Source organism: Notamacropus eugenii, chromosome X (genome assembly GCF_028372415.1).
Source record: "Notamacropus eugenii isolate mMacEug1 chromosome X, mMacEug1.pri_v2, whole genome shotgun sequence".
Lineage (NCBI taxonomy): Eukaryota > Metazoa > Chordata > Mammalia > Diprotodontia > Macropodidae > Notamacropus > Notamacropus eugenii.
This window is the reverse complement of record NC_092879.1, coordinates 56,880,586-56,900,630: the sequence shown is the minus strand read 5'-3', so window position 1 is coordinate 56,900,630 and position 20,045 is coordinate 56,880,586. Positions and strand designations below refer to the sequence as shown.

The 20,045-nt window shown below is 40.5% G+C and overlaps 1 protein-coding gene across 7 annotated transcripts in view; it reads right to left on the bottom strand.

Moving 5' to 3' along the window:
• LOC140516414 (P2R1A-PPP2R2A-interacting phosphatase regulator 1-like) overlaps nt 1-20,045 on the bottom strand; it is a 67,482-nt gene that overhangs the window by 18,760 nt on the left and 28,677 nt on the right. For 4 of the 7 annotated variants that reach the window (XM_072627368.1, XM_072627370.1, XM_072627376.1 and 1 more), the window contains exon 10: nt 15,865-15,943. The exons of 1 other annotated variant lie outside the window; for it this stretch is intronic. In XM_072627368.1, the coding sequence (XP_072483469.1) occupies nt 15,865-15,943 (79 nt within the window). Of the gene's footprint in view, nt 1-11,838; nt 11,967-14,789; nt 14,877-15,864; nt 15,944-20,045 lie in introns of those variants that run through there. 2 more of the 7 variants (XM_072627371.1, XM_072627373.1) reach the window with 2 other exon arrangements.

Genomic DNA, 20,045 nt, shown 5'->3' with positions numbered 1-20,045 from the left:
CACCCACAACATGGACCAGAACATTTAGATCCAAGGGGAAAAGGAAGAAAAGAGGCCTGGGATTTCTGATTTTTATTCTTCCATATCTGGTCACAACTTTAGAGGGAAATTTCATTATATACTGTCCTATGTTCTGTTTTGGTTTTGCTTTCTTTTTTCCCCCTCCCTCTATGCTGTTTATGTCAGGTTTCTTACATCCCCAAGGTCAGGGTCATCCAGTAACAACTCTAAAACATTTAAATGGTGGAAGGTCCAATAGAAGGCCTTTAGGACCTTGCCACCGGGGATGAGGTGTATTAGGAGCCATATTTTTCCACCAGAATCCTCTGCTATGATGGCTGGGCTAGCTTTTCCTAAAGACTCTGCCCCATGAAGGTTAGGGTAGGCTAGTTTTTTCTTAAAGGTATTGAAACTGTCCTCAATGTTTGCTTGGCATAGGGTATTGATGGGGTTTCCTGGTCATCTAAGGGCATAGAAAAGACTTGCCCACATTGAATCACGAACCTTTAGACTTGGAGGATGTCCCAAGGCTCCATGACTCATTACACCTTGCCTTGCTGATCAGATGCATTTCTGTATGACAGGAACCAAGTCTTTCTGAGCTAAATGCTATATCCTTATTGAATATCCTTTCTAGGCTATGACTAAGTAAATGATTTTTTTAACTGCTGAATGACCCATGAATGTTTAATTTCATTCTGACATCAAACCTGAACTACCCAGAGACAACTGTTATTTGGTCCTAATCTATTATATAGCAAGACTATTTGGAGGAAAGCTTCTGAACTGCACATATGAATAAAGGCTATAAAGAACCACTGAAGGTTTTTTTGGTTTGTTTCTTTCTTTAGCTGTGGGATATGTCTTGGTCAGACCTATACTTATTTTGACAATTGTGTAAGAGAAATGGATTGAGGAAGGGAGAGGCTAGAGACACTGAGACCTCTTAGAAGATTGTTAGTCTGGCTGAGGATGATTTGGGCCTGAACTATGTCAGTAGGGACAGATTTAAGAGATGTTATGGAGTCAGTCAATAGGATTTGGCAACTGAATGAATGTAGGAGTTGAGAGGGGGGGAGAGTCAAGTATTGGGCCTTGAATTTCAAACTTATGGGATATGAAGAAGATAGTGTAAGTGAAAGAACACTGCAACAGGAGGCTCTGTGTTCAAATCTTCATTCTGTCACTCACTAGCTACCTGTATGAATGTGGTCAAATATTCAAAGCAGCACTTTCTGTGGGGGCAAAGACCTGAAAATAAAGTGGGTGCCTCCTATAGGTAATGGCTGAATAAACTATAGCATATGAATGCAAAAGAATATTATTGTGCCACAGGAAGTGACAAATTCAAGAGAAACATGGAAAGATTTGTATTCATCGATGTCAAGAAAAATAAGTGGAAAGAATGTATACAATGATTACAACAATTTAAATCAGATTACTAAAAAGAAGTCAAACCCTGAATAATTGGAAAACCACTAACAATCCTGGAAAACTGACAATGAATCATACTTCCCTCCTCTTGGCAACGAGGCAGGGGACTACTCAGGCAGAATGTTGTATATGTTGTCAGACCCAATCAATGTATCAGTGTTTTTCCGTAACTAGCTTTCTTCCTCCCAACAAGGGAGAAATGACTATGATATTAAAAGAAAAGGCATCAATAAAAGGGTTGTTGGATTTTAAAATATATATATATGTATACATACATATAAATGAGGGTTTGGATCTCTATGGTCCCTTGGATCTCTAGGGTTTCTTGTGTTGTTGTTGTGTTTGTCACTTTCTTCTCCTGAGCCATCTGGATCCAGTGACCAGATATTCATCAGGATGACTTGGAGATTGCCCAGGATGCAATGGGAGACCTTTTAGTCTAAGGTCTTTTCACGTACTCACTTAAAGTGAGGTAATGCCCATTCAGTGAATAGGCCTTTTTAAAAAGTAGTCAGGGGGATGGCCCCTTTAATAGAAAAGAAAAAAATAAACAGATAAATCACTCTGGGAGGGGCAGGAGCCTCAGAGAAACTGTTACTATTGACATTCACTCTAAGCCAGGAGGGTCCCAAACCAGTCATTGAGTGGAGGTTGGGCAGGGACCTTTCACTATTCAATTTATGGGCTTCAGAGTGCATGGGAACCAAGGCTTTAGGGGAGACAAGAGAGAAAGAGGGAAGGGAAGGGAAAGGACAGGTTAGGATCAGGGTTAGGGTTTCTAAGGTTCCCTTGGATCTCTAAGGTCTATGATCCTAAACCTTTAAGCTCTTATTACAGCCTAGACTTGAGAATAATTCTGGACTTGGCCTGACCTGATGTTAAAGAATACTGTTTTTGCAACATCCTTCCACTTTCAGGACATACTTCCTTCTGGAAGGAATGCTGAACTGTGGCAGGTGGTATCCCATGCAAGATTCAGTCATAATAAGAGGTATAGGGACCAAACTCGGGACTTCAATGAGGTAGGGAACCCCTAGATGAGGAAATGTTCTCTACCAACCCAGATCACAAACTTCTCTACAACTTATCATCTTAGAATTTCCCAGGGAATAGAGAATTTAAGTGATTTGCCCAGGTCACATAGCCAGTATGTGTCAGAAGTGGGAATGGAACCCAAGTCTCCCCCTGGCTTTGTGAAATAGGTAATGGAAGTATTATTATTCCCATGGCCCAGAGTGAATGTAGATAGTAATTGTTTCTCTTTTGGCCAGACCCTGAGGGTCTCCCTCTCCCAGTTTGATATTTTTTTTTAATCAAAGGGGTCATCCCTTGGCTCACTTCTTAAACAGCTCTAATTGCTGAATGGGCGTTGCTCAAAGTAAGAACTAGGGAAAGACCTTAGCTTATAAAGGCCATGGTCTCCTACTACATCCTGGGCCATCTCCAGTCCTCCTGATCTATATCTGGCCACTGGATCTAAATGGTTCTGGAGGAGAAAGTGAGGCTGGTGACTTGGCACAATCCAATTTACTTGCAAATTATGGCATCATTTTCCTGATGTCATGTTCCTCTTTGAGGAGGACAGACTACACACAATTCCCATTTTATAGACAAGGCAATTGAACTACAGAGAGAGGAAATAATTCCACCAAGGTCACAGCTGATTAGTAGAAGAGCTGAAATCGGAACCATCATTTTCTGACAAGTCTAGTATTCTTCCCCCTGGCCTATACCAGACTGCCTTTTCTTCAAATACTAGAGACAAAAGGGACCTAAAGGCCACTTAATGCAACCCTCTAATTTTACAGAGAGGGAAACTGAGTCCTGGAGAGAGGAACTTAAATGTGCCCATGACCACAGCACAACTTAGTGACAGAGTTGGCACTCTTGATATTCAGGTCCGTACTCTTTCCACCATACCACACTGCCTCATTTATAAAGATGGAAGGAAGGGAGGAAGCAAGTGAGCAAGCAAGCATTTATTAAGCACCACACTATGTAAAATACTTTACAAATACGATTTCATTTGATTCTTACAGCAATCTGAGGAGGCAGGTGCTAGCATTATCCCCGTTTTACAGCTGAGGAAACCGAGGCAGACAACAGTTAAGTGACTTGCCCAGGGTCAACCAACTAGTAAGTGTCTGAGATCACATTTGAACTCAGATCCCCCTGACTCTAAAGGCCCGTGCTCTATTCACAGCGCCACCTAGCTGGGGGCCTGAATAATTGCTTTGGCTCACTGCCAAGATAACAATCACAGAATCTCAGATTTGGAAAAAACAAGAATCCCTTCAGCTACATTTGCCAACATGTTATCTGGTCTTTATTTGAAGACAGCTATCTCATGAGGCCCAGAAGTCTTCTCTGAGATAACTAACTGGTAGCAAGTTTTTCCATAAATCCTTATATTTCCTTAAGCCTGTTTCTCTGCAATATCTATCTATTGCTCTTATTTTTGCCCTTTTCCACATGATGGCCTTTCAAATACTTGAAGATACACAGCTCTTCTATTCCCTTGACCCCTACCCCAGGGTTACAACATCTTCGTTTCCATTAGTATAGCCTTATATGAACGCTACAATCTTGAGGCTTCTCCCCATTCTGTGTGCCCTCCTCTAGACATTTTCCAGTTTTCAGAGCCATGGCACCCAGAACTCAGCACAATCTAACCAGGGCAGAGTACGGAGCACAAACAAATAGACAAAGCATTTATTAAATGCTCAGTATGTGCCTCTTCATTCCTAGAATCTATGCCTCTCTTAAAATGGCATTGACTTGTTTGACTGTCACGTTGTATGATGAACTCATATGAGGCTTCTAGTCCACTGAAACCCTCAGATCTTTTTCACAACCCAGTCTTGTCACGCCTTTCCCATCTTGCATTTGCCACACTGATTTCTTGAACTCTAGGCAATGGAAAGAGTGTTAGATTTGGAGTCAGGGAACTGATTGAAATCCTGCCTTTGCTATTGGTGGCCTGGGGCAAGTCACTCGCCTTCTCATTTTCCTCAGCTGTAATATGAAAAGGTTGGGAGGGGACCCGAGGGGCCCGAGAGTGGTGGGCAAGACCAGCGGAGCAGGAGATAAGCCAGGCCGAGCCAACGATATCAGCCCAACAGCCTTTGAAATCTTCAGCCTAAAGACGGGACTTCAGTGGGTCACTACTTGAACATCCAGAAGCTGGGATGCCGGAGTGATCAGTAAGTGCTCTCCCCTCCCCCCCGATGACCGTGAGGGAACCATAAAATTCTTCCCCAGATTGATCCTGGATCAGTGGGAGCAGCAGAAGGGGGCGGGTGGTCTCATAACACCAGAGGCTGGAGAGGTGGCAAAGGGGGATTCTTCCTACCGTGGTGGAGGCTGTCTGGAGGGACAGACGACCCAGGGCAGAGAAAAATTCGCACTGAGACCCAAGCAAGCCTCAGCCCGGGAGACGAGCCCCAGGAGGGGCGGGAACACGCATTGGCCTCTAGGCGTGCCCCAGCCCTCCAGGGGAAAGGGAAGACAATAGGGAAGCGGGGATCACCATCCCCTGACCTTGCCTTTGCCTCAGGCCAGCTGAGGAGATATCCTGAGACCAGACCACACCTCCCACACACCTATCAAGCTAAACCCAGGGTTGATCTGGGAAACAACAACAACAACAAAAAAAAAAGCCTGCTTTTAGCCTAGACAAACATCAACTCAACTTAAAAGATCTGTATCTTCTGACTGAAAGAACCAAAAGCTACAACACTCAGCCAACATCATGAATCGGAAAAAGCAGACGAAAAGTGAAAAAACCATAGAATCTTTCTATGGGGATAAGGACCAAAACACAAACACCAAAGAGGTCAGAGCTGAGACTGTACTTCCATCTGAAACCTCAGATGGGTCTATGAATTTCTCGCAAGCACAACTAGATTACCTGGAACGTCTGAAGAAGGATATAAAAGAAAAACTGGCCAATGATTTTAAAACTATAAAAAAAGAATTCACTGATGAGAACATCAATCTGAAAAAGAAAATTGAAGAAATGGAAAAGGAAGTTCAAAAATTAACTGGAGAGAATAATTCCCTAAAAGGAAGAGTTAATCAAACGGAAAAGGAAACTCAAAACCTAATAGGGAAAATTGATCAGATGGAAAAGGAAACCCAAAACCTAACTGGGAAAATTGGTCGAATGGAAAAAGAAGTACAAAAATTAAATGGAGAAAATAGCTCCTTAAAGGGAAAAATTGGCCAGATGGAAAAGGAGATGCGAAAGCTAACTGAAGAAAACAATACGATCAAGATTAGGATTGGGCAAGTAGAAACTAATGACTCAATGAGGCAATAAGAATCAGTCAAACAAAATCTAAAGAATGAAAAGATAGAAGAAAATCTAAAATATTTAATTGGAAAAACAACTGACCTGGAAAATAGATCCAGGAGAGAAAATCTAAGAATTATTGGCCTGCCAGAAACCCATGATGAAGAAAAGAGTCTGGACAATATCTTCCAGGAAATCATCAAGGAAAACTGCCCAGAAGTACTAGACTCAGAGGGCAAAATAGTCATCGAAAGAATCCACCGTTCCCCACCGGAAAGGGATCCCAAACTCAAAACCCCAAGAAATATAGTTGCCAAATTCCAGAGCTATCAAGTGAAGGAGAAAATACTACAAGCAGCCAGAAAGAAACAATTTAAATATCAAGGTCACACAGTCAGGATCACACAGGACCTTGCAGCTTCTACATTAAAAGATCGAAAGAATTGGAACCCAATATTCCGTAAGGCAAAGGAGTTGGGACTCCAACCGAGGATCAACTACCCAGCAAAGTTCAGCATAACATTTCAGGCAAGGAGAAAGTCATTCAACGAAATAAGGGATTTCCAGAGCTTCCTGACCAAAACACCAGAACTCAATAGACAATTTGATCTTCAAATGCAGGTCTCCAGAGAATCATAAAAAGGTAAACAGAGGGGAAAAATCAAAAACAAAAACTTGCAACTCAATTAGGGCAATCTGTTTACCTCCCTGTAAGGGAAGATGATACCTGTTAATCTTGAGAACTGTGCAGCTATTATGATAAAAGGGATATATGTAGAGGGAACGGGCATAAAGTAAATGATGTCATGGCAAAAATATGATTTAAGTATGAGAAGGGAATGTAATAGGAGGTGTGGAAAGGGGGAAGCAGAAAATGGCAAATTATATAACAGGAAGAAGTACAAAACTATAGTAGAGGGAAGGAGGGGAGGGAGATGAGCATTGTTTGAGAGGTACTCTCATCTGATTTGTTCAAAGGAGGGAACAATAACCTTAAGCAGATAATCCTAACTAGCTCTATAGGTAGTAGGAGGGGAAGGGGAAAGAAAGGGGAGGGTGGCTAAAAGGGAGGAAAGAAGCAATAAGAGTAAAGGGGACTAAAAGGGAGGGGGGCTAAAAGAAGGAGGGGAAGGCTGCAGGAGGAGGGGGAGAAAAGTGAATACTATTGAGGAGGGGAAGGGAGACGGGAGAGTTAAAAGCACAAATGGTGGGAAAGAGGGTGGAGGGAAATACACAGATTGTAATCATAACTGTGAATGTGAATGGGATGAACTCTCCCATAAAACGGAGACGGATAGCAGAATGGATTAAAAGCCATAATCCAACAATATGCTGCTTACAAGAAACACATTTGAAACGGGGGGATACACATAGGATAAAGGTCAAAGGATGGAGCAGAATATATTGTGCTTCAGCTCATGTAAGAAAGGCAGGAGTAGCAATCCTAATCTCAGACAAAGCAAAAGCAGAAATAGATCTAATCAAAAGGGATAAGGATGGAAACTATATCCTACTAAAAGGCACCATAGACAATGAAGCAATATCATTACTAAACATGTATGCTCCAAGTGGTATAGCATCCAGATTCTTAGAGGAGAGGTTGGGGGAGTTGAAGGAAGAAATTGATAGCAAAACTATACTAGTGGGGGACCTCAACCTCCCCCTCTCTGAACTAGATAAATCCAACCTTAAAATAAACAAGAAAGAGGTTAAGGAGGTAAATAAAACTCTGGATAAGGTAGATATGATAGATCTTTGGAGAAAATTAAATGGGAATAGAAAGGAATATACCTTTTTCTCAGCGGTACATGGAACATTTACAAAAATTGACCATGTACTAGGACATAAAAATCTCACAATCCAGTGCAGAAAGGTAGAGATAATCAATGCATCCTTTTCAGATCATAATGCATTAAAAATTACATGTAATAAAAGGCCATGGAAAGAGAAACCAAAAATCAATTGGAAACTAAATAATCTAATTCTAAAGAAGGATTGGGTTAAAGAAGAAATCATAGAAACAATCAACAACTTCATTCAAGAGAATGACAACAGTGAGACAACGTACCAAAACTTATGGGACACTGCAAAAGCAGTTATTAGGGGAAGTTTTATATCTCTGAATGCTTACATAAATAAAATAGAGAAAGAGGAGATCAATGACTTAGGCTTGCAGTTGAAAAAGCTAGAAAAAGAACAAATTGAAAATCCCCAAGTAAATACCAAATTAGAAATACTGAAAACCAAAGGAGAGATTAATAAAATTGAAATAAAGAAAACTATTGAATTAATAAATAAAACCAATAGTTGGTTTTATGAAAAAACTAATAAAATTGATAAACCTTTGGTTAATCTGATCAAAAAAAAGAAAGAAGAAAACCAAATTATTAACATTAAAAATGAAAGGGGTGAACTCACCTCCAATGAGGAGGAAATTAAAACAATAATTAGAAACTACTTTGCCCAACTTTATGCCCACAAATTCGATAATCTAAACGAGATGGATGAATATTTTAAAAAATACAAATTGCCCAGATTAACAGAAGAGGAAGTTGAATACTTAAACAACCCCATCTCAGAAAAAGAAATTGAACAAGCCATCAATGAACTCCCTAGGAAAAAATCTCCAGGGCCAGATGGATTCACAAGTGAATTCTATCAAACATTTAAAGAACAGTTAATTCCGATGGATGAATATTTTAAAAAATACAAATTGCCCAGATTAACAGAAGAGGAAGTTGAATACTTAAACAACCCCATCTCAGAAAAAGAAATTGAACAAGCCATCAATGAACTCCCTAGGAAAAAATCTCCAGGGCCAGATGGATTCACAAGTGAATTCTATCAAACATTTAAAGAACAGTTAATTCCAATACTACATACACTATTCTTGAAAATTGGGGAAGAAGGAGTCCTCCCAAATTCTTTCTATGATACAAATATGGTTTTGATACCCAAACCAGGAAGAGACAAAACAGAGAAAGAAAATTATAGACCAATTTCCCTAATGAATATAGATGCAAAAATTTTAAATAAGATTTTAGCAAAACGAATACAGCATCTTATCACGAGATTAATACATTATGATCAGGTAGGATTCATACCAGGACTACAGGGCTGGTTCAATATTAGGAAAACTATTAGCATTATCGATCACATCAACAACAAAGCTAACAAAAACCACATGATTATCTCAATAGATGCAGAAAAAGCTTTTGACAAAATACAACATCCATTCCTACTAAAAACATTGGAGAACGTAGGAATAAAGGGAACTTTCCATAAAATAATAAGCAGTATCTATCTAAAACCTTCAGCAAGCATTATATGCAATGGGGATAAGCTAGATGCATTCCCAATAAGATCAGGGGTGAAACAAGGTTGTCCATTATCACCACTATTATTCAATATGGTACTAGAAATGTTAGCTGTAGCAATTAGACAAGATAAAGATATTCAAGGAATTAGAATAGCCAAAGAAGAAACTAAGTTATCACTCTTTGCAGATGATATGATGATTTACCTAGAGAATCCCAGAGATTCAAGTAAAAAATTACTTGAATTAATAAACAACTTTGGCAAAGTTGCAGGGTACAAAATAAACCCACACAAATCCTCTGCATTCCTATATATTAGCAACAAAGTTCAACAGCAAGAGATAGAAAGAGAAATCCCATTTAAAGTTAGGGTAGACAGTATAAAATACTTAGGAGTCTACCTGCCAAAACAAACCCAGGGACTATATGAACACAATTACAAGACACTTTTTGCACAAATAAAGTCAGATTTAAGTAAGTGGAAAAACATTAGTTGCTCATGGGTAGGCCGTGCTAATATAATAAAAATGACAATTCTACCCAAATTAATATACTTATTTAGTGCCATACCAATTAAACTATCAGACAATTACTTTCTAGAGCTGGATAAAATAATATCAAAATTCATTTGGAAAAACAAAAGGTCCAGAATATCAAAGGGACTAATGAAAAGAAATGCCTGGGAAGGTGGCCTAGCGCTACCAGACCTTAAACTGTACTATAAAGCAGCAATTATCAAAACCACTTGGTATTGGCTAAGAAACAGAGAGGTAGACAAGTGGAATAGACTTGGCACTCAAGATGCAGTAGGCAAGGAATATAGCAACCTTCTGTTTGATAAACCCAAGGACCCCAGCTTCTGGGATAAGAACTCATTGTTTGATAAAAATTGCTGGGAAAACTGGATAACAGTGTGGCGGAAATTAGGCATAGACCCATACCTGACACCGTACACAAGAATAAAGTCCAAATGGGTACATGATTTAGGTATAAAGATTGATACCATGAATAAACTGGAGAAGCAAGGAATAGTGTATTTATCAGATCTATGGAGAAGGGAAGAATTCTTTACTAAAGGAGAGATAGAATGCATTATGAAATGCAAAATGGATAACTTTGAGTACATTAAACTGAGAAGTTTTTGCACAACCAAACCCAATGCAACCAAAATCCGGAGGGATGTAGTAAATTGGGAAAAAATTTTTACAGCTAAGCTCGGGGATAAAGGCCTCATTTCTAGAATATATAGAGAACTGACCCAAATGTATAATCATACAAGTCATTCCCCAATTGATAAATGGTCAAAGGATATGAACAGGCAATTTTCAGAGGAAGAAATTAAAGCTATCTATAATCATATGAAAAAATGCTCTAAATCACTATTGGTTAGAGAGATGCAAATCAAAACAACTCTGAGGTACCACATCACACCTATAAGATTGGCAAACATGACAGAACAAGAAAATGATAAATGCTGGAGAGGATGTGGGAGAGTTGGAACACTAATTCATTGTTGGTGGAGCTGCGAGCGCATCCAACCATTCTGGAGAGCAATTTGGAACTATGCCCAAAGGGCTACAAAAATGTGCATACCCTTTGACCCAGCAATATCGCTACTAGGACTATATCCCCAAGAGATCATAAAAATGGGAAAGGGTCCCACATGTACAAAAATATTTATAGCAGCACTCTATGTAGTTGCCAAAAACTGGAAGTCAAGGGGATGTCCATCAATTGGGGAATGGCTGAATAAATTATGGTATATGAATGTAATGGAGTACTATTGTGCCATAAGAAATGATGAACAAGAAGACTTCAGAGAGGCCTGGAAGGACTTATATGACCTGATGCTGAGTGAAAGGAGCAGAACCAGGAGAACTTTATGCACAGCAACAACCACAGTGTGTGAGAGTTTTTTCTGGTAGACTTAGATTTTTGTAATAACACAAGAACTCCTGAAAAAAAAAAAAAATCCCAATGGTGGACCTCAAGGCAAAATGCCTTCCACACTCAGAGAGAGAAATATGGAAGTCACTCACATAATGTAGCAGATCATGTTTGTGTATGTGTATCTGTCTGTGTATCATGTTCTGATTTGTTATACGGATTCTTTCATTTATCTTAGTCTGACTACATAGCATGACTATAGTGAAAATATACTCAATAGGAAAGTATATGTAGAATCTATACAGAATTGTATGCAGTCGTGGGGAGGGAGGGAGGTAGTGGGGGGTGGGTGGGGAGGGATAAAATCGCAATTGTATGGCAGTGATTGTTAAACATTAAAAAAATAAAAAAATAAAAAAATAAAATAAAATAAAATAAAATAAAAAAAAAAAAAGAAAAGGTTGAATCAGATGACTTCTTTGAGGTCCCTTCCAGTTTGGAATCTATTATTTTGAGATCTGTGGTATTTTATGTTATAGCAATGTTCATCTCTTGTTGATCAGACACAGAAATAAAGAGTACCCAATAACCTCCATTATAATGGAATGGCACCTCACTAGTGACAGTATTTCTTGGGCCCTTTCTAAACATTGTGCTTGGTGTCCCAGAGAAGGTAAGCTTAGGAGGCATGTAGGTGGCTCAGTGGATAGGGCACTGAGCCTAGAGTCAAGAAGACCTGAGTTCAAGTCCAGCCTTGGACACTTACTAGCCTAGGGCAAGTCACTGAACCCGTGTTTGCCTTAATCCATCGGAGAAGAAAATGGGAAACCACTCCAGTATCCTTGCCAAGAAAATCCCATGGACAGTATGGCTCATGGGGTCACAAAGAGTCAGACACAACTGAACCACATTCAGGTCTTTCTGACTGTTATTCTCTATTTTCCTCTTTCAGCTAAAAGATCCAGTGATGGAAACTTCTGGTCCAGGTATGTTGCTGGGAAATGAGGCCAGTCAAGAACATTTCTAGCTTGTCTCTGTGTGATAAAAAATCCGAATGGCAAGATGTGAGAACAGTGAATCTAAAATTCAAATCTTTATGGAGCTTTAGAATAAATTATGAGATAAAATAATGGCTCCTTTAGAATCCTCCTTATACAGATGAGGCTCACTGAGTGTAGTGGTGACATGCCCAAGGTCACTCTGCTAGTGACCTAAATCATTGCCTAAGCTAGGACTTGAACCCAGATCTCCTGACTCCCACCCAGGACTTCTTAAACTTTTTCCACTGGCAACCACTTCAGTGCTTCTTAAACAGTTTAAGAAGCATTGCACTAGATTATGCTTCCCACCCTAGACCTTAATTTAAATAGCTCTATTAAAACAACAAATCACTAAGCAACACTGTAAAGTGAAGTTATCAAAAAGCTGAGGTACACATAGGGATGCTGATCTCTGGGGTTGTTTTGGTCCATTATTTCATTGGTGTGAAGGACTCGTGAAAATTCCTGCTTTTTCCTCTATCTTCAACTCAATTGCAATTTGACAAAACAGTTAAGAGACCTGGTGAGGGTCACAAGGCCTCTCACTGATGATTTCAGGTTGATCAACTTACTGATGACTATGGCTACCACTTACTCCAAGCTCAGTGAAACTGGATAGAAACCAAAGCTCTGGGTTGGCATTTTCAGCAGCTGCTGTCCTAACCCCTTATCTACTGAACCTCTGTGGAAAGACTATCTCCCCCCTCCCTCAACCTTGCAGATAGAGAGTTCCAATCTCAGGTACAAATAGGGGCCATTCCCAGAGAACTTTTCAAGGACCCAAAGAGCACTTGAAAAGAAATGGGGGACCCTCTCTGGAATAGGTTTGCTGCCATTTTACTTAAAAGGCAGGCTCTGAAGAGGAAGCTGTTGGTCTGAATAGTAACTGACTTGATTGTAGGGGAAAGTTGCTTTAAGAAAAACAGCCCATCTTCGTAACTGCCTCTGTAAAACCTAAACCTCTTAGCACAGGCGTGCCCAATGATGATGATGATAATTTAAGCTTCTTCTGACTGCTGAGCACAAACAATATCCATTGAGAAGTCTTGATAGGGAGCCTCATTGTTGTGTAATGAGAAACCCAATGCTTCTAGATTTAGCTCAACTCAGATATGTTCTCCCCAACTCCATATGCTTTAGAGGGAGCATGGGATGCCAGATGCTCAATTTTTGCTTAAACTGAAAACAGACAATACTAAACAAACTTTCAATATGAGGCAAGTTTGAGTTCAATCCAAGACCAAGGAAAGGCTCTCCTCTCTTCTTACAGGATTCTAGAGCTAGAAGGGCCCTCTGAGGGCCCAAGGTGACACACAGGATCCTAGATCTAGAAATGAATGGGACCTCTCAGAGGACATCTAGTCCAATGCCCTCATTTTAGAGAGGAGCAAACTGAAGCCCAAGGAAGTTAAATGACTTCCTACAGAAGAAAGGAAGCAAGCATTTATTAAGCACCTACTACTATCTTCTAGGCATAGTATCTTTATATATAGTATCTTTACATCTTTATATCTTTAGGCACTTCAGAAATATTATCTCATTTGATCCTCATAATAACCCTGAAAGGTTGGTGCTATTATTGTCCTCATTTTACAGTTGAGGAAAACTGAGTTCAAATCTAGCCTCAGAAACCTATATTAGCTGTGTGACTCAGGGCAGGTCACTTAACTTTTGATAGCCTCAGTTTCCCCATCTGTAAAATGGGGATCATAATAGAACATACTTTCCATGGTTAGTGTGAAGATCAAATGAGATAATGTTGGTAAATTACTTAGCAAGGTGCCTGGCACATAGTAGGCACATAATAAATGTTCATTCTCTTCCCTTATTAAGTCTATATTTTGTCTTTATTTGTTTACATGTTATTCCCCATCCCTACCCCCAGGAGAATGTAAGCTTCTTGAAAACAGAGACTGTTTCACTGAATCCTCAATGCCTAGTACAGTGTCTGGCATGGAGAAGGAAGTTCATAAATGCTTATTGATTGGTCATGCTTTTGTCTTCGAAGTCTACCTTAAGGGCAGAAAACCTTCACAGCACAGGCACGGGCACACAATACATGCAGGTTATAGCTGTAAATCTGCATTGGCCTTACAGGATGGAATTACTGGGCTCAAAAATGGGTAACAGAGGATCTCTAAGTACCTTCAAAGTGAATTTAAAGTGAAGTATTGAATTCTCTTCCGTGATGGGCAAATTGCTATAGCAAACTCAATTATCTTGAAATGTTATCACAGAACAAGATGGAAAAAAAGTCAATCATTTCAGACGAACGATGTGTAAGTCAAATAGTGAATCAGCAACAGAATTAACAGTAGGTTGGGTTATCAAGTGGCCTGATAAAATGATTGCCTGATAGATGCATCATTCATCAGGAGAAAACAAGAAGCAATTGTGGCTGTCACTCTTATGAAAATGGCATTCTGATGCTCAGAAAATAGAGCAAGAGAACCATCAGATGTGTTCTCTTTGTTATGAGCTTTTTGGATTCATGCCCCTTAGTAGAAGGCTGATCAGCATGATGGATGGAGAGTTGGACTGGAAGTCAGGAAGAACTGCATGCGAAACCCACCTTGGACACTTACTGTGTGACCTCTTTAGGCCTCCACTTCCCCATCTGTAACATAGGGATTCCAATACCTATAGTACATCTACATCACAAGGGTGCTATGAGGCTTGAATGTGAGAACCTCTGTATAGCATTTTGCAAGTGAAGTCTAAATGCCAGTTATCACTGCCTATGCTACAATTCTAGTTTAGGACAAGTCACATGAAAGGCAGTGGAATGGAAAGAGCATTGAAATGGGGGAACAGGAGATTGGGGTTCATGTCCTAGTTCTGGAACTTATTACCTGTATGACCTTGGTTAAGTTCCTTCCTCTCCTTGGACCTCAGTTTCCCCCTCTGTAAAATGAAAGGGTTGGATTGCATGGCCTCTGAGGTCCCTTCCAGTTCTAATTGTAGGATCCTAGGTGTGACCTTGGATAAATTCCTTCCCCTTCTTGGGCCTCAGTGTCCTCCTCTGTAAAATGTCAAGGTTGGACTAGATAGTCTTGGAGGTCCTTTTTAGCCCTAGATTAATGATCTCATGATCTCACTCTGTGACTACCAGCAAGTCTTTTCCCTTCCATGGGCCTCTGTTTCCTCATCTATACAATGAGACATCTGGATTAGATGATATCTAAGGTCCCTTTCTTTTCATTCTAAAATCCAATGACTCTATGAATAGATTGATTTTTTAAAAAATGTCATTCGTAAAGCTTACGTCAAAGGGTACGTGCAAGACCTGTGAGCTCCTTAGAGGCAGGGACCATGATTTTATTCATGCCCATATCCCCAGTGCACAGCACGGTGCCCTGTACATAGCTGGCATTTAGTAAGTGTTGAATTCAATTGAATTTGATGGCAATTACCATATTCATCTTTGTAAAATTACTATGCAGCGAGCTTATACCAATTATTCAGCTCTCTCTCTGGAGGAGGAAACTGACGCACAGATAGGTTGAGGGATTTTCCCCCCAGAATTCATGATATATCATATCCTGCTCTGCCCAGGATTACATTTCATGGCTTCTTAAGCCATTCTGTGGATAAACATTCTGCTTTGCATTCTCTAATAGGCTGGGTTTCCAAAAGCAGACCTAAAGGCTCCAATCTGCCCACCCGTGCCTCCCCCGTAGTGGTTTGGGAAGTTCTCCTTTTCTGTATCCAAAGGCCCTGAGAACCGGAGGTGGAAGAATGGGAGCAGAGCCCCTGGAGGAGATGCGGGGCCATCTCATGTTTCACAAGCAAGGCCTGATGAAAGGCCACATTGTTCCCCCCCCCCCCCTCCACCCCCAGCTGCCAGCAAGCCCCATTGAAACTAGTGAGTTGGAGGTGGGAGGAGGCGTACCGAATAATCAGGATCTGGTGGTCCGCTAGGAGGCGGCTCAGAAAAGCTACAAAGCATTGGTGTTTCAGAAGTCGTGTTGCTAGGGAGAAAGAAGAGACAGCGGAAGTGATTATGTGAATTCCCCAATGTGTGGCAGCTTATCCATAGGATGCTGCCTTCTACTCCCGTCCAGGCAAAGGCAAAGTTCCTTTGTGATGTTTCAGTATATTTTATTGATGTCCTTTAAACAATTCATCCCAAATATTCCCCACCTTGACCCCCCACCCCACATTTTTTCTTCACTAAAATGAGCTTTTCCTTGTAACAAAGGAAAAAACCCCATAAACAAAACCCCTGGACACAATGTCTGATGGTGTGGATGGTATCCTGCCAAAGCTGGTATTCAGAGGCCCTCTTGTCAGCCTACAAACACACCATGGAAGCAGTGTTTGGGGTACTAGTGCCAGGGCAGAAAAAAGGAAGGCAGGGGTGGTGTGTGCTTGCCAGCTGGTGGGTGGTACGAATGATAAATATCAGAAGTGAAGACTTCAGATAGATGGAGAAAGAGAAAAAGGAGGTTGCTGAATGTTACTAGACTAAGTCATTCTACCCTTGGTGGGCACACAATTGGCTGGAAAGTTGAACCCAGAGCACACTTATTGCTGGCTTGGTGCACACTCTGGCATGATATATTATTAAATGTTCCTGAGGGGGGTCAATCTTGGGGGGAATTTTTGAAGTGGGATACAGTGAAAACAATGCTGGATTTAGAGTTATAGGACCTGAGTTCCAATCTCAGCTTTGTCACTTATTACCTGTTACTTTGGGAAAGTCATATCCATCCCTTTGGGCTTGAATTTCCTCATCTAATAAAATAAGGGTGTCAGACTAGAATCAAGATCTCTAAAATCTTCCATACCTCTAAGTCCAGGATGCTATAAATAGCTTTGGACTTGGAATCAGAAGAGGATGGGCCTCTCTGCATAGACTGACAGAGAAGATCAGAGCTGCAAAAAACCTTAACAACCATTTTATCTAGTCTCCCTGGACAAGAAAAACTGAGTCCTAAATGGGAGAGTGACTTGAGCAAGGTCACATAGCAAAACAATGATAAAACCAGGACTAAACCCACATCTCCTGATGCTCAATCTAGGGCTATTCTATTGTTTCAGCTTAACTCCTTAAAGTGATTCAGTGCTGCTTAGTAGAGATTGTGGAAAATTCACTTTACTATAGGTTAGATCAGAGGTGGCAAACACATGCCCAGCCAGTTGCATGCCAGCCACAACACTCTGGAGTGTGGTCAGAACCAGATTAAAACATAATTGGGGAATACTTAACAAGATAAATAAAAATACACTAGAATATGGATAATATAATTATGTGGTTTTCTAAGCAAATATGTGGCTTCAATTTGATACCACTGGGTAAGATGACCATTTGTTCTTGCATGATATGAGGATCTAGCTTTTTAGAAGGGATTGGACCAGACGTATGGCAATAGAGTTTATCATTATGAGGCACCAACATAGTTTCTAATGACCTATCTCTGGTAGGGAATGCATTTCTCTCTGGCTCCATTATTCTGTGCTTGGATCTGGGAAGCAGGAGTTTGGCTGAATACTGAGTGTCCCACCTAGAACTTGTAAAGAGAGGCCAGTAATGCCTTTCATCAACAGCTCTCACCTCAATAAAGGAGACAGAAAAGATAACTAATAAGGGACAAAACTACCAGTCACTCACTTACAAACACCCTGTCCACAGGATTAAAAATAACATAACTTCTTGGTCAGTATTGAATTTGGCTTTCTTGCCTTTGCTAGTTAAACTGTATGTGATCACCAGTACTGTCCATCTTATGCCTCTGCCAAGAAGGGATAGAGACTTTCCAAGGATCAAAAGAGATTATAGTAGGAAGGAATTTGGAAGGCATCTTGTCCAGCCTCCCACCCAGAATTCCCTCTACATCCCTAACAGGTGGCCATTCAGATCTCTGCTTGGAAACTTCCAGTGAAAGTGAGCTCAGTATCTCCTAAGGAATAGCTTTCAATTTTTGGACAGCTTTAATTGTTGAGAATTTTTTAATGTATTGAACTAGATAAAATCAGCTTCCTTATCTCTTTCACCTACTGATGCCAGTTCTGTCTTCTGCAGTCACAGACATCTACTTCCTTCTTCCAGGTGGCAATCCACTATGACGTTCCCAGTATGTCTCCCCTTCTCCAGGGTAAACATCTCCAAAGTGTCACAGCTTTGAGTCCCTTCACCATTTTACCATTCTGGTTTCCCTCCTTTGACTTAAAGCTTGTCAACATCCTACTTGAAAGACAGGACCCCAAACTGAGGGAGAAGTATGAACAAAGTCCCATGAGGCAGAAAGGAAAGTTTTGTATCTGATCATGTTATTTCTATAGTCTGGATTGGTTGATTAGAACATGGTGTTCCTCCAGTCAAGTTTATGACTCAGTTCCCGTAAAGGCCAGTTAGACTTACAGAGAAAAATAAGCTCTGTTCTTTAATTTGACTGATAACATCATAGATATATACTGCTCGTCATCCCAGAGGTCCAGGGGCAGCTAGGTAGAGCTGCAGTAAATAGAGTACCTGCTCTGAGGTTAGGAAGACTCATCTTCCTGAGTTCAAATCTGGCCTCTGACACTTACTAACTGTGACTCTAGGCAAGTCACTTAGTCCTGTTTGCCTCAGTTTCCTCATCTGTAAAATAAGCTGGAGAAGGAAATGACAAACTACTCCAGGATCTCCACCAAGTAAACCCCAAATTGGGTCATGAAGAATTGGACATAACTGAAAAACAACTGAATGACAGCAACAATCCCAGAGGCCCAGCAAAAGTAGGGATGGCTTAGCACAAACCTACCACTAATGCAAAAAACAAAACAAAAATACCCAACTCAGTGCAGTATCATTAATGACACATAGTGAGAAGGGTATTACATTTAGTGTCAGACCTGGGTTTAAATCCTAATGCCGTGGTTACTTAATACTAGTATAAACTTGGACAACTCAACCACTCTGGCCCTTGGCATCCTCATCTATAAAATTCAGATGAATTAAACCAGATAATCTTTGAAATCCCTTCCAGACTGAGAGAATGTGACCTTTGCATTGATGGATGCCTATTCATTTTTCCACCAGTAGATGCCATATAGATCCACATGGGCCATCTGTGTTATTTATTTTTAAAAAACAGTTTATAGCTCAGATTTTCTATGGTAATGATACTCTCCCTACTCATCCCCCACCTCGAAAAAAAAACCTGGAAAAACCCTCTCTTTTTCATATTTCTCAGAATGAGGAGAGAGGCAGTAAGTTAAGTGTAGTGCATAGTTTTACTATGGATTCAGGAAAGTTCACACCTTTACCTACTCCTTGTCTATAGTAAAACTTCCATTAAAGAGGATGGTTGCATTCCCAAACAACTTTGTCAGAGTCAGAAATAACATAGGAGACAAAGGGAGAAGTTTAAGAACAAGTAAACCAGGAAAGTTGTTAGGTAGAGCTGAGGAAAGAAATCATTTAGAGCATGGGGAACAGCCAGAGAAAACCAAGAGATGGAAACATCTTATTCACAGAGCAGTGTCACTAAGGAGCCCCTGGAGTTGGCTGAGTAGGGGAGTCACAGGGTCATATAGGAACTTAAGGAAAATTGCTTTGGCAGCAGTATGTAGGGATCTAAGGAAGCTTGGAAGAGGGAACAGTGCAGGGGAAGATTAAAGAGTTCAGTTTTAGACATGTTGAGCTTCAGATGTCCCTGGGATACCCATTTTGAAATTTCTAACGGGCAATTTGTGATGTGGGACTGAAGCCTGGGGGGAGAAGCGGGAGCTGGAGATATAGATCTATAAGTTGTTTGCCACAGAGATGATAGTGGGATCTGATGTGGTTACTGAGAGAGAATAGGGGGAGAAGAAAAGAGAGCCTAGGACACAACCTTGACTAGAGAGTTCAAAGTGATATTAGTAGTAAGTGGGAGAGCCAATATCATCTCCCTCTAAATAAAGTGTTATTTCCACTGTACTAGAATTACAGAGAGACAGACCTAAGCTAAAAAACTTCCTAACAATTGGAGAGAAAACAGGAGGCCTTCAAGTGGAGGCTGTAGAATCCCTTGTCATACAGAGACTTTGCAGAAAGGATTCCTGTACAGGTATGTGTTAGACTAGGTGGCCTCTGAAATACTA